Source organism: Anabrus simplex, chromosome 1 (assembly GCF_040414725.1).
Source record: "Anabrus simplex isolate iqAnaSimp1 chromosome 1, ASM4041472v1, whole genome shotgun sequence".
Classification (NCBI taxonomy): domain Eukaryota; kingdom Metazoa; phylum Arthropoda; class Insecta; order Orthoptera; family Tettigoniidae; genus Anabrus; species Anabrus simplex.
In genome coordinates this window covers 66,210,543-66,224,996 of record NC_090265.1, presented here as the reverse complement: position 1 = coordinate 66,224,996, position 14,454 = coordinate 66,210,543, and the positions used below count along the sequence as shown (strand labels likewise).

The 14,454-nt window shown below is 40.0% G+C and overlaps 1 protein-coding gene across 1 annotated transcript in view; it reads right to left on the bottom strand.

Annotated features, from left to right (window-relative positions):
* Positions 1-3,140, bottom strand: part of LOC136884187 (protein phosphatase 1 regulatory subunit 21) — a 179,924-nt gene extending 176,784 nt beyond the window's left edge. The window contains exon 1 of the mRNA XM_068228739.1: positions 3,057-3,140. Within this exon, the coding sequence (XP_068084840.1) occupies positions 3,057-3,140 (84 nt within the window). The remainder of the gene's footprint in view (positions 1-3,056) is intronic.
* Positions 3,141-14,454: the final 11,314 nt, after the last annotated feature.

The window sequence follows — 14,454 nt, the reverse complement described above, 5'->3', positions numbered from 1 at the left end:
TATCTATGCTGTATGTCAACATTATGTCAGACAAGATATATACATAAGGTACAATGAAGGGTTTTGGCTTGCTGGAGTCCCATGAATGCCACATATTCAAAAAAAATTATAGCTGAGAGGTTAAAAATAGGGTACATTTCCTAGAGAATAAAGGGTCACTGAGGTTTTTGTGTCAAGTTCAAATATCTATGCAGTATGCCAACATTATGTCCAACTGTTGTATAGATAGAAACAAGGTGCATTGTTGGGGCGCAATTTCGCTGGGAACGTTGCGTTCAGTAGATTGAGGTTCTGTAACTTGTTTAACAAGTAGGCTACTATGTTCATCTTCGTCTATGTCGTTGCTGATACATGCTAGTTTTCAGGATCCTTGTTGAGGCATATCATGCTATGTATGACATACTGAAATAAAAGAAAGTAGGTTGATAGAGCTCCCCTCTTCATACTTGCATTTACGCTCAGGTAAATTAAAAAATCTGAGAAAGAAAAAGGAAGTAGGAATAAGAATAACTGATAGAGCATGCCTGCTAAATGGTTTGTGTGCTATAGAGTGTGTGTTACTTACGTGTGGGCTGGATATGTCCTTGAGTATAGTCGGGAGCGTGCTGCACACTGTTGCGTGTACGTCGTGTGGCTGTCGTTGTGTTCAAATTGAGAGGTGGTGGGGAGGGGAAAGCAGCCTGTGGAAGGGGTGGGGTGGAGTGGGGTGTGTCTTTTGGGTTGTGTGTGGGTTTGTGTCTGCTGATTCTTTTTAAATATGTGTCTTTTAGAATGGGAATGGCTGTGTTCAAGAGAATGTTTGTTTTATCTGTGATTTCATTTAAGTTGAGGTTCAGATTTGTGTATTGGTCCATACTGATATAAAAATCTTCTATTATATTGAGCAATGGGCCTGTGGGGTTCATATTTAAAATTTTTATGTCATTCTCGATATTAGTGAACTTATGATTGTGTTCCTCGACATGTTGCCCTCTGGATGAAAAGCGATTACATTAGTGGCATTGATATGTTCGTTGTAGCAAATAGAAAAACATCTCCTGTGTTGCTGTATTTGTTGTTTTCATTGACAGATTTAGTGTAAAATTTTACATACCACATAAAACGCAATGACTTCTGCAGTGGTCATCTAAATTATTTATTTGTTGCGTGTTGGTTTTTAGGCTTTAAATCACTGTGTGCTTTTCTTGTGTTGTGTGAGAGTTGTCTGTATATTGCATAGTATTTGTGTGTGTTCTATTATTGTCGTACTGTACAGCTGTTACTGAAGATTTTGGTGTTGTGATGTGCAGCGATACGTCATGGCATAATTTGTACATACATACATACATACATACATACATACATACATTGTCATTATAGACTGTTATGCCTTTCAGCGTTCAGTCTGCAAGCCTCTGAGAATTTACTAAACGACGCCACAATCCTCGATTTGCAACTAGTGTTCTGGCCTCATTTAGTTCTATACCTCTTATCTTTAAATCATTAGGAACCATCATCGTCTTGGTCTCCCTCTACTTCTCTTAACCTCCACAGCAGAGTCCATTATTCTCCTAGGTAACCTATCCTCCTCCATTCGCCTTATATGACCCCACCACCGACTTGGCTCTCTTCTATCCGTTGTTATGTTTTCTGTATCTCCATTTAGCAACTTTTCGAAATAGATCTTGAGTTCCTATTTAATTTCTCCCTCTTCTTGTGCCAGAGTTCCATCATCACGTTCCATTGCTAGTAGACTTACAACTTCGCCAAACCATGCGGATCATAACTGGTACACTTCGTGCTACATTGATCCAATGGTTACCAGTACTCAGCAATATAATACCTCCACATATCAGGAGACAGAAGGCTCTTTTTCAGCTGTAGAATGAACATCTACCTGTTCATGAGAATGTAAGACAGAAATGCACACGCCTTAAGTCTCACAAATCTGCTTGGAAGACTGACGTGAAGATAACATCCAGCAACTTCAACTACACCTCTAAATGGTCAACAGAGTGGTCTTTATCCCCACCTCGGGCAATAGTGGATATTTATAATCCATCCACAAAACTGGCAGGCTTCGATCTGCCAAGCTGCACCTGGAGTAGACTAAATCACATGAGATGTGGAGTAGGTAGAACAGCATCTACTTTACACACCTGCGTCTGGTCAGTTTCTCCATACTGTGACTGTGGGGAGGTTCGCCAAACAATGGAACATGTAGTGCAGGAATGTCCACTACGTGCTTTCACTGGCACCATGGAAGACCCCCAACTCAGCACCACCCGAAGCAATGAATTGGTTGGCAGGTTTGGACATTCACATTTAGTGAGATGTACATTACTCACACTTAATGTGTATATATGAACTGTCAGAGTTGATAGGTGGATAGTGATGTAAATATATTGTGTTTTCTTCTTGTTCTTTCAAACTTTGTAAATTGCTTTGACTATACAGAAAGGAAATTTTTTTTTACTTTGTACTTATCTTTCACTGATTGTGTAAATAGTTTATAGGTTCTCATTATTCATCATACACCAAATAATCAATTTGCTTCTATGGTCTCTTGATCCCTTTGCTTGTTTTTCACTACTCTGTATAGCAATTTCATATTTCGTCTACTGTCCTCTTCCAGTTTGTCTGCAAACTTATTCCATTTCTTCTCTTTTTCTTCCCTTACAATGTTCTTTACAGCAAGTTTCTTGTTCCTGTATACTCCTTGGAGTCTTTCTATTTCTTGTTCATTGCGTTCTTGTTCCTGTTTTTGTTTTTCCTTGTCCAGTGGCTTCTTTATTTGGTTTCTTTCTTTCACCGCTGTTTTCCCTCTATCATTCCACCATGGTGTCTCCTCTTTTTCTTTTGATGGAACTTGTAACTCCACGTAAGTTTTTGGCTTCTCCCATAAAGGTGTCTTTGAAAGCTTTCCACTCTTCATTAACGTTGGTTACTTCACCCTTTGGTTGAATCCTTAGTTTGTATTCCTTTATTTGGACTTCTTGTAACTTCCAAGTTTTAACCCTTGGTTTTTTCAGAATAATTTTCTGCGTTTCATTAGTCTTGTGTTTGAAGTCTACTACCAGCAGCAATATGTGGTCACTGTCCATGCTTTCACTAGGGATGACCTTTACATCTGTGATGTATCTACCACCATCTTTATTCATGATTATGTAGTCAATCAATGTTCTATGCTGGCCATCCCAACTGTACCTTGTTACTCTGTGACTGTCTCTTTTTTTGAACAATGTCTTTTTGATTATAAGATCATTTCTTCTGCACAGATCTAATAGTTGTTCTCCTTCTGGGTTCCTTTGTCCAAATTGATGTGGACCAATTATGTTATCGTACCCCAGTCTGTCTACCACAACTTGGACGTTTAGATCTCCAATAATAATAATAATAATAATAATAATAATAATAATAATAATAATAATAATAATAATAATAATAATAATAATAATGATGATGATGATGATGATGATAATAATAATAATGATGTTTTCCTCATTAACTGTATCTTCCGGGTCTTGCCAAAATTTCTGTCTTCCTCACTGCAGCCTGTCTGTGGGGCATACACTTGTATGACGGTGTACTTAGTGTTCTCCAGTTTCATGAACATTTTAATGATTCTATCACTTTTGCAGATAACATCAGCTGTAGCATCAAACCCTTCATTAATTAAGAATCCAACACCATTTTTCGCTGCCTTCTCCTGTCCTCTCCAGTATAATTTGTATCCTCCATGAAGTGTCTTACTTCTAATCCCTTTCCATTGGGTCTCACTTAATCCCAATATTGATATTTTTCTTCTATCCATCATGTCTAGGAGTTCTTCTACCTTTCCAGTTAATGGTAGAATGTTCATAGTTCCAATTCGGTATTTGAATCTCTTATTTATTTTGGGTTTCCTTTCAGAACATTGTATATCATCAGCCTTACGGTCATCATACGATGACGGTCTGAAAAGTTCCAGAAGTGTGGTAGTGATGACTCTTTGTTGTTGTTCCCGCGTAGTGATTTGTGACAATGGAAATGGAGCAGTGATTAAATACTTTGTAAAAATAAGGTATGAAAGCAAAGGAAATTCATGCTGACTTTCAGAACACATTGGGGGATTCTGCTCCTTCATTTTTAACTGTTGCTAAGTGGACCAGCGAGTTTAAATTTGGTCGGGAGAGCTTGGATGATGATCCGCGTAGTGGACGGCAAAAAGTATTACGACCCCAGAATTTATCGCAAAAGTGCATAAAATGGTCATGGAGGATCGTCGACTGAAAATGCGGGAGATTGCTGAAGCTGTAGGGATGTCTTCTGAATGGGTATATTATATTTTAACCGAAGAATTGGGTATGAAAAAATTATCCGCAAGGTGGGTGCCGCGGCTCTTGACATTGGACAATAAACGTACCAGATTGGAAATGTCCTAACAAAGTCTGGCCCATTTTCAGTGCAACCAACAAGATTTTTTGCAACGGTTTGTGACTACAGATGAAACTTGGGTCCACTACTATATCCCAGAGACAAAACAGCAGTCAAAGCAGTGGAAACATGCTGATTCACCACCACCAAAGAAAGCAAAGGCAGTGCGTTCAGCCGGAAAGGTCATGGCCTCAGTTTTCTGGGATGCAAAAGGCATTGTGCTGATAGATTATCTTCCTACTGGCCAAACAATTACGGGGCAATACTATGCAAACCTCCTAGACCAACTACAGGAAAAGATACGCGAAACAAGGCCTGGTTTGGCAAGGAAAAAAGGTCATCTTTCATCAGGACAACCCTCCGCCGCACACAAGTGTTATTGCCATGGCAAAACTTCATGAACTGGGGTACGAATTGTTGCCACATCCACCTTATTCACCTGATTTGGCACCATCAGACTTTCATCTATTCCCCAAGCTGAAAATTTTCCTTGGTGGACAGAGATTTTCTTCTAGGGAAGAACTGACAGCCGAATAGGAGAGGTATTTTGCAGGCCTGGAGGAATCTCATTTTCGAGATGGGATCAAGGCATTGGAACATCGCTGGACCAAATGCATTAGTCTACAGGGAGACTATGTTGAAAAATAAAAGCAGTTCCACCGAGGTAAGATACTTAATTCTAGTACATTCCGAGAACTTTTCAAACCACCTACGTATTTTACAATTGTCTGAGAGGACGTGTCAGTCCGGTCTATAATCTTCTTTCCCAAGCTCTTTTTCTTATTGAAAGTGACTGTACTCAATCTCCTGCTGCCTTGCTAGGCCTAACGCATAAGAGGATTTTCTTTCAGGGTTTACTCCCTTAGCCTTTGAGGATGCCTTCCTCGTCCTACTAGGCAGTAGGTTCCATCTGTACACCGCCTGAAGAATGGGTTGTTTCTTCCGCCATCTCCACCGTACCAAAGTCCATCTTCTCTGCCATAGAATATTTATGACCCCTGGAGAGAGAGAGAGTGTCCCACTATTCTAAAGCCCCCCCCCCCCCCCCCCCCGGAATTGGGCTACCTGTTGGTCCGCGGGTTGTATTAGTTAAACCAGTTAAACCACTGTAGGGGCCCCCTATCCACCACCTGGGGACACGCTCTGTAGGGGTCAGGTTCCCCTGGTTACTTATTGGAAGTTAACCCCACCCACAAGGAGTGAGGTTATTTACAGAGGTGAGGTTATCTTCCTTAAGCGCATTTTAATTTTACCACTTTTTTCATGACTGCATTTAACTTTTACCATTGTTTTTGTGAGCAATACAACAGAACAGTATTACCTCGCGTTACCTGGAGAAATTGATTAAATGCAATTAAATGCATCCCTCACTCCTGGATTCCATAAAATATATTATTTTTCTATTATCTCTCCCAATTTGCCTTACACTTTAATGCTGAGGTTTTTTATGTTCCATAGCTTACCTCTGATTCTGTACGAACAAAAAATAGCCCCTGTAAACCCCCCCCCGTCCTCTTTCGTTCATAAAAGTAATTTGCCATTTAGTTTCCTCCACTTTTTATATTGAATTTAAATGCTGAATTTCACAAATTTATGTGCCGCCGTTTTCCTGTGATAGTGTTGAGCACGGCCGTTCGATATGGCAACCGGACCAATACTGTTTTCTTTACATGGAATGACCTATAGTGGTTTAACATTAGCCGGTCCCGCAGTTTAACAATAGTGGGCCTATCTCTTTCCTAGGAGCCCCAGGTATGATTCCTGGACAGGTCAGGGATTTTTGCCTGGATCTGAGTGCTGGTTCAAGGTCTACTCAGCCAAAATGAGAACAAATGAGGAGCCATCTGACAGTAAGATAGCAACCCCCAGCTAGAAAGCCAAGAATAACAACCGAGAGGATTTGTTGTGTTGACTACACATCACCCTGTAATTTGCCGGTCTTCAGGCTGAGCAGCGGTTGCTTTGACTATAGCAAAATATTGTGGTTTTTTTAGGGGTTTCACTTGGACTAACACATACAGATTTTCAGTGATGCTGAGAAGGAAACAGTCATAGCCATAATTAAGGTACAGCATCAGCATTTATCTGGACTGAAAAGAGAAACCATGGAAAATCATCTTCAGGATGTTAAAAAAAGGACATGTTCGAGGGAGTAGGGTTAAGAAATCCAGAAATACAGGTCATGTAAATACCTTGCATTCATAAATGAGCAATTTTAGGTATTAATATTTAAAAAAATTTTTAAAAAATTCAGTACAACAGTAACACCAGCAATCAATGCTAGTCAGAAATTTCATACATTTCCGCTTAGGAAAGAATACTGAAAATCTCAAGCTCTGAAATGTGAAGAAACTGTATCTACATTTTTTTCTTTACTATTTGTTTTACATTGTACCGACACAGACAGGTCTTATGGTCACAATGGGATAACAAAGGATTACGAATAAGAAGGAAGTGACCATAGCCTTAAGTAAGGTACAGTTACACTATTTGACTGGGGTGGAAAATGGGAAACCACGGAAAACCACTTCAAGGCTGCCGACAGCGACCGTCTCCCAAATGCAAGCTGATGGCTATGCAACCCAAACCGCACAGCCACTCGCTCTGTTCATTTTAATCTTTTTCTGTAATTTCTTAAAGAAGACATCCATAGGGTTTGCGAATGACTGTGTGAAAATATTTTATGTACATATTCCTATTTCAATAGGGAAATTTTGCCTACTACAAGTTATCCGATGATGGAAAATGTCTAGCTCTTGTTCCTAACAGATGTCTAAACTTGTAACAATTCATAGGATAGGTGAAAGGAGGAAGTAGAGACAGAGGTGTACACAGAAGGGACAGATTGTGGGGATAAATCCACCTCCCCCCGACCACAAAAAAAAAATGTTGCAGTCATAACTTGTGATTATTGTGTCAATCATGTAAATGAAGATTTTAGGTAACGCATTGTTTTGCTTTTAATTTGAACTACGTGTTTGCCAACAATGTATTGATGCTTCCATTAATAAATTATACCAGTATATAAGTTTTTCTTCTAATGGCAATCATCCTGAACCAATGGACTTCATTTCTGCACTTTGCGACAATGATATTTTTCTAACAATACAACAAGTACTGAAACTGTTTGCTGTCATACCTGTAACCACTGCCACACCAAAATTTTTTTCATCCCTGAAATACGGTATTTAAAAGGTTATTTTCAGAATATGACCACACAGGAAAGATTGAATGTGTTAGCTCTTTGTACATATACAAAGAAGAATATATGACCAAAGAAAATATAATCCATAAGTTGGTCAAAAAACCCAGGAGACATCTGCTATTGTGATCATCAACATGAATAATGATGTGTCTTAATTAAATAATAGTGTTATTTTGGAAGTTTTCATTTAATGTTTCTAATTTTACAATATGCACCCCAACACTATTTTATAAAAGTCCTCAAATTTTGGTATTTAATATCACCCCCTCCCACCAAGTAAAAAAAAATCTGTGTACCTCCCTGAGTAGAGCAAGACTCTAATGATAAAAAAACAGCTGTTCACTGCATGCAGTTTGGTGTTCACATAGGTGAGAGGAGGAAGAGGAGGAGGAGGCGGCGGTGACTTTTCATAATACAGTATGCAGGCAAAACAAATAGTACTGAAATTACAAACATGCTCTGAACATCAAAACAGTACTAAATGTCGCCAGAAACCTTCCACTGCAATGACAATGGATACAGAAAAATGAAGCTACAGCCCGCACCACAAAGGGGTCACTTCCTCTTCTGCAACAACACTTTGGAGAATGCTTAAATTTCTGTACCCTTTCCACTCCTCCGATCCTCTGGTCCCAGCTGCCTACATATGGAGCATACTGAAAGAATCCATTTTCTGGTCAAATGACCCATCTAGGAATGTTCCCAAATAACGAGAAAAGATTACTTATTATTTAATTAATTAATTATTTTATTAATGTAATGTTCTGTGTCATGAGTTTGTGTTATCAAAATGTTCGACAATCTATGGGACTGTTATGAACAATGTGCGAAACGATAGGACGTACATTTCGAACACACTCTGTACCGACGCAGTTAGACACGTATTGCCGTCATGACCTTGCTTAACTAAGGTTTAGGTTGAAGGAAGAATCCCACCTTCCAATACTTATTTGCTTTTTATGGCTAGTTTATGTAATTATAAACATATTCCAGCTTGAAGTCTAGTTAAATGACTAAAAAAGTACACGTTTCCTTCCTCTGATTTGGAACATATTCAGCTAAAAAACATGTATAAAGATATAAAATTGGCACACACAAAATACAGTATGAGTTTTGTCTGTACTTGCCCAGAATTTGAAAAGAATGGTATTTCTGTATTGGTTATGTCCACAGTAATAAGGAAATGCACTTTTTAATTTTCTCTAATTTATGTTAGTCTGTATGTATGTACACGCATCACAGGGCTAGTTGGCAGTGCGGTTAGCGTAGCGCAGCTGTGAGCTTCCATCCAGGTGATAGTGGGTTCGAATCCCAATGTCGGCAGCCCTGAAGATGGTTTTCGTAGTTTCCCATTTTCACCACAGGTAAATGCTGGGGCTGTATCTTAATTAAGGCCACGGCCACTTCCTTCCCACTCCTAACCCTTCCCTGACCCATCGTCGCCATAAGATCTATCTGTGTCGGTGCGACGTAAAGCAAATAGCAAAGCCAAAAAAACGTACAAGCATCACAAGAAAACCGCTGAAGAGAATTTAATTAAAACTAATATGTAAAGTCAGGGGATGAGCTACTACAATCTAGGTTATAAATCATTTTATTCATGCTGAGTGAAATGGTAATTTAGGGGAAGGCCTAAAATTTAATTCTCAGATATTTATATTATTAGTGGTCCTATCGATAAATACTACATAACTAAAGTTATATAGAATTAAATTTCCGATCATTTATGTCTTATTTATTTTTACTGTACCAGCTATGATAACACTGATATTCATGAATTTGTATTTTTGTTGCCAAGTCCATATCAATGCCGAGCCGCAAGAAAATGGGTTAACAGAATTGAATGAAAATCGGTATATAGATTAGGGAAATTAAGAAACTACAGTCTAAGCTATAAACAATTTTATTCATCCTGGATGAAACTGTAGTTTAGGGGAAGGCACCTAAAATTTAATTTTTAAATACCTACGTTATTGGTCCTATCGAAAAGTACTACATAACAAAAGTGACAGAGAATACAATTTCCGATCATTTATGTTTTATTCAGTTTTACTGCACTGACTATGATAAGAGTGGTATTTCCGAGTCAGAAGAAAACTAAATGTAACGGCCTACAATATCGAAAGCGCATAACATTGATCAACAATAACATTACATTGACCATTGTTTGTTGTGATGTTCTCTGTTTCTTATGCTGCCATTCAACTCCGATAGATGGGATTACTGCTGCGTACCGAGTATAACTAAAACCACTCTGGAGTCGGTCTTAGTATAACAGCCTGACTGAATACTGGTGGGAAATAGCTGGGGAGTTAGATAACTTTCTTCTTTTGCATGCCATTCCTCTGGTTCATACATTTTCTGATACTGCTGATATGTAACACACTGGTTCATCAGAGCATTCCAGCTATTTGATCCTTACTCTGACGCGCTGTTTTGAAGGAGCAGTGTGCACACTTAAGTCTCACTTAGTAGTAGTATGACCTGGTCCAGAATTACAATTTAGGCCTATTCCAAATTATAGCACCACAATTCACTAAATAACTCAAAATTCAATCCTGAAAAGAGACGTTTCTTAAGAAAAGCTTCTTCCTATTCACTTTTATTAAATTCTACATTCATTTTATTTCAAATTAGCAGTAAATAGGGGGTTTCTCCTCTGACTTGGAGGAAAAATTTGCCGCCAAGTCACGATAGATTTTTAGGCCGCCAGTGTAGTGAATAGAGATTTTCTGACTCATCAGGTACTCTAGGAAACAGATTAGTAAAAGGGCATAGTTTTTGCCCTGGGACTCTCCACTATCGCCGCCCCCCCCACCCCACCGCAAAAAGAGGAAGAGTGTTCACGGATCATGGCTGTCTGCGGCTTGGTCATTCCAGCTCTGGAACTTTGGACTGTTAGATTGGACTGTTCATTAAAAGTGAGAAAATGTGCTGTTTTTCATTTGATCGAGTATTTCATATGAAAGTATTACTTTTAATCGCGCCATTCCTACTAATGTCATTGTAATGACCTATGTTCATTTCAGTTGAGAAAACCACTAACAGTCTTTCTGATGATGTAAAGAGGCAGGTGGAGATTGGATGTCTGCCATTATAATGAAAACCCCCCAACCTGAGACTGATGGTAGGCAAGCGGGCCTACCATTACAAAAAATTCCCTAACCCAGTGTTCATATGAGAAAAAACGTTTGATGACTTCCCCATCGCGTTTCTAGGGTAACGTTAAGAGCTATGCAATTTAATACAATCTTGGTCACAACGTGTACACTAACCTAGAATTCTGTATACAATGTAGAATTCCGTAGCGAAGCACGGGTACATCAGCTAGTATGAAATAAAAATCATTTATAATGATGATGATAAAAGATTCCTTCATACTGAGTTAAAACAAGAGCCTCTGTGGCTCGGGGGCTGCGCACTGGCCTCTCATTGCTGGGTTCCGTGGTTCAAATCCTGGTCACTCCGTGTGAGATTTGTCTGGACAAAGTGAATGCGGGACAAGTTTTTCTCTGGGTACTCTGGTTTTCCCCGTCACATTTCATTCCAGCAACACTCTCCAATATCATTCCATCTGTCATTCATTAATCATTGCCCCAGAGGAGTGCGACAGGCTTCGGCAGCAGGAACAATTCCTATCCTCGCCGCTAGATGGGGGCTTCATTCATTCCATTCCTGACCCAGTCGAATGATTGGAAACAGGCTGTGGATTTTCATTTTCATTGAGTCAAAACACTCAACAAGTCAATGTTTAATTTTCTAATAAAATCTATGTGCGTAAGAGATCCTAGAAAGTGATCTACTTTCTTCAAAATGCTGGAGAAGTTGCTATAGTTTTATGATGATGATGATGATGATGATGATGATGATGCTTGTTGTTTAAAGGGGCCTAACATCGAGGTCATCGGCTCCTAATGGTACGAAATGAAATAACAAAAAGTTCAAATTCATCCACTGACCAAAATAAAATAAAAAATGTCATGAAGAATGAATGGATGGACATGAACCCAACAAAAAACAAAAAAACAACAAACAAACAAACAAACAAACAAACAAAAAACAGTGGATCAGACTAAAAAAAAATATCATAAATAATAGTATTACTGACCAAGGGACCACTTATAAAACACAATGATGCTTGATGTCTACAGGGTGCAAAATCCACGTCTAAGGCCCCACAGAATGGTACATGTCGCGAGTAAAGTAGAACCATGGTATTTGTCATGTTGGGGTACTAATCAAAAGTAGCGAAGAATCACAGTGTTCCACACAAGATGGTACTACTCACAAGTATAGGTATCGCAAACATATGGTGTTTCTCACACAATGGCGCCACTCATAGCCAACGCAAACCGATGAGTTTCCTCACCTAGGTGTACTAACCACACAATCCCGTGGTGTTCCTCACATAGTGGGTACTAATCACAGGCAACGCGACCCACGGTGTAGCTCATATAGTGGTACAACTCACAGGCAACGCCCAGAATGCGGTGTTGCTCACATGGGTACGACGCACAGGTACTGAAAAACCCCAGGCCAGGCTCTTGGGTGCTACTAATCACAAACCTATTTCGTACCTAATATAGTGGTACTACTCGCAAGTACAGGTAACCTATGGTGTTCCCTGCGTGATGGTATGAATCAAAAGTATTTTAATGGTTCTAATTCAATCATCCCTTGGTCGCCCCTTTTAGTCGCCTCTCACAACAGGCAGGGGATACCATCGGTATATTATTCGTCTGCATCCCCCACCCACAGGGGGTAAAGAGGGAGAGAAAAGAAGAAGAAAGAAGGGATCCGTCACTTTGAAAGATGAAGTAATGGACGAAGAAAGGCAAGGGACACGAAGGGCGTGAAAATGAAAGACTCCCTAGGCCTCGACTGCTCTAATACCGTCGGGGTCGGAAAAGAACAAGAGTTGACCAAGGGAGGTCGGACAGGATAGACGAAAGTGAGGAGCCTGGCACAAGTAAGTGGAAGCAATGCCAGGACTCGGCTAAGGGCCCCATGGTTGCCAATCCACACTCCCAAGTTGAGAGCCCCTTGGGCCCCTTTTAGTCGCCTCTTACAACAGGCAGGGGACACCGTGGGTGTATTCCTCGTCTGCGTCCCCCACCCACAGGGGGGCTATAGTTTTTTAGTCTGTACTCTAAATAACTTGTGGATGATGATAGACTTAAATTTAAGATTTAAAATGCAATGACCAGACAAAAATTCCTCAAGAAAAACTGAAGTTGAGGTTAAATCTTCATAGAAAGGTTTAAGGTGTTGAAGAGAGTTGCCATTTAGTCATTTAACCAGACTTAAAGCTGGAATATGTTTGTAATTACACAAACTACCCATAAAAAGCAAATAAGTACTGGAAGGTGGGATTCTTCCTTCAACCTAAACCTTAGTTGAGTTGATGCCAATACGGGATAAAAATGAGATTTATAAGTTATGACCTTGCGTATTATGACGACATACCTTCCTGTTCAGAAGCATGTTTGTAATTTCAGTACTACTTGTTTCGCTGCATACTGTATAACAATCATCTTGTGAAGACTGACTGACAGCTAGGTATGGGTAAGGGGACTGGGGAGATCTGGAAATTCAATCTATACTAGTCCACAGATCATTTAGTGAAAAGTCACTTGGATTTGGTTACCAGGGTTTGAAATAAGATAGAACAGCCTTTTCCGTTTTTGTTTTTCTTTTTACAACTTGCTTTACGTTGCACCGACATAGAAATCTTATGGCGACAATGGGATAGGAAAGGCCTAGGAATGGGAGAAGGAATTGACCATGGCCTTAATTAAGGTACAGCCCCAGCTGTGAAAATGGCAAACTACAGAAAATCATCTTCAGAGCTGCCGACAGTGGGGCTCAAAACCATTATCTCCCGGATGCAAGCGCACAGCTATGCGCCCCTAACCGCATGGCAAATTGGCCGGTGGTTCAGTTTTGTCAAAGATGTATGATTTCCATCATCTGACGCCAGGCTGGGATTTTCCTGATATGGTAATGGAGTAGATCGTACCGCCACCAACTCAATGCTACATGTTGGGTGGCAGTAAGGGAGCCAATGACTGAGTGGATGAGCCCCTCTAGGTGGAAAAAAAATTTCAATGGAAGCAATCAAACTCTTTCCCTGGTCCAACAGCAAAACAGACGGAAGAAGAATGTTTACTATTTAGTTTCTAATGGTTGTGGAGGTGGAGGAAGTCATGCCAGATGGACAGGTTATGAAGGCCCATCTGAACTATATTTTGAGTCCATGGCAGTCCTTTGCAGGCCAGGTGTTCAACCCTGTATGTCTCATTTCATGCGTGCTGCAGGATTTGGCTCTGAAGCATAGTGTGTGGGTCTATCCCTGCCAAGTTGGCATCCACCTTGAACAAATTCCTGCCAGTGGTACTTTTTCCTGCTATTATTCCTAACTCTTTGAAGTCCGATGGCAATGGGATAAGGCTGGTAGAAGTACATAAGGGTGAAACTGGAAGCTTCTAGTCTGGACCTGTCATCACCATAAGACCTATCTGTGTCGGTGCGACATGAAGCAAAAAAAAAAAAAAAAAGTCTGGACCTGCATGTGGCAGCAGATGTGTGATAGTCTTCTTTCTGAGACCTGTGACTACTCAAGAATTTGATCCTGCATCTGTGCCTCGGCAGGCATATTTAGGAGTACTGGTGCCCACCTGGCATGGGGAAGGCCTGACTGGGAGGCTGCACCCAGCAGGTCACTTCACACTTACAGTCAGAAAACTAATCAATTAATTACAACTGGAATGTGGAATATCAGAACATTTCTGGAAATAAGTAACGACAGACTTGAAAGACAAACAGCACTTATCACTCACAAGCTTGCTAGATTG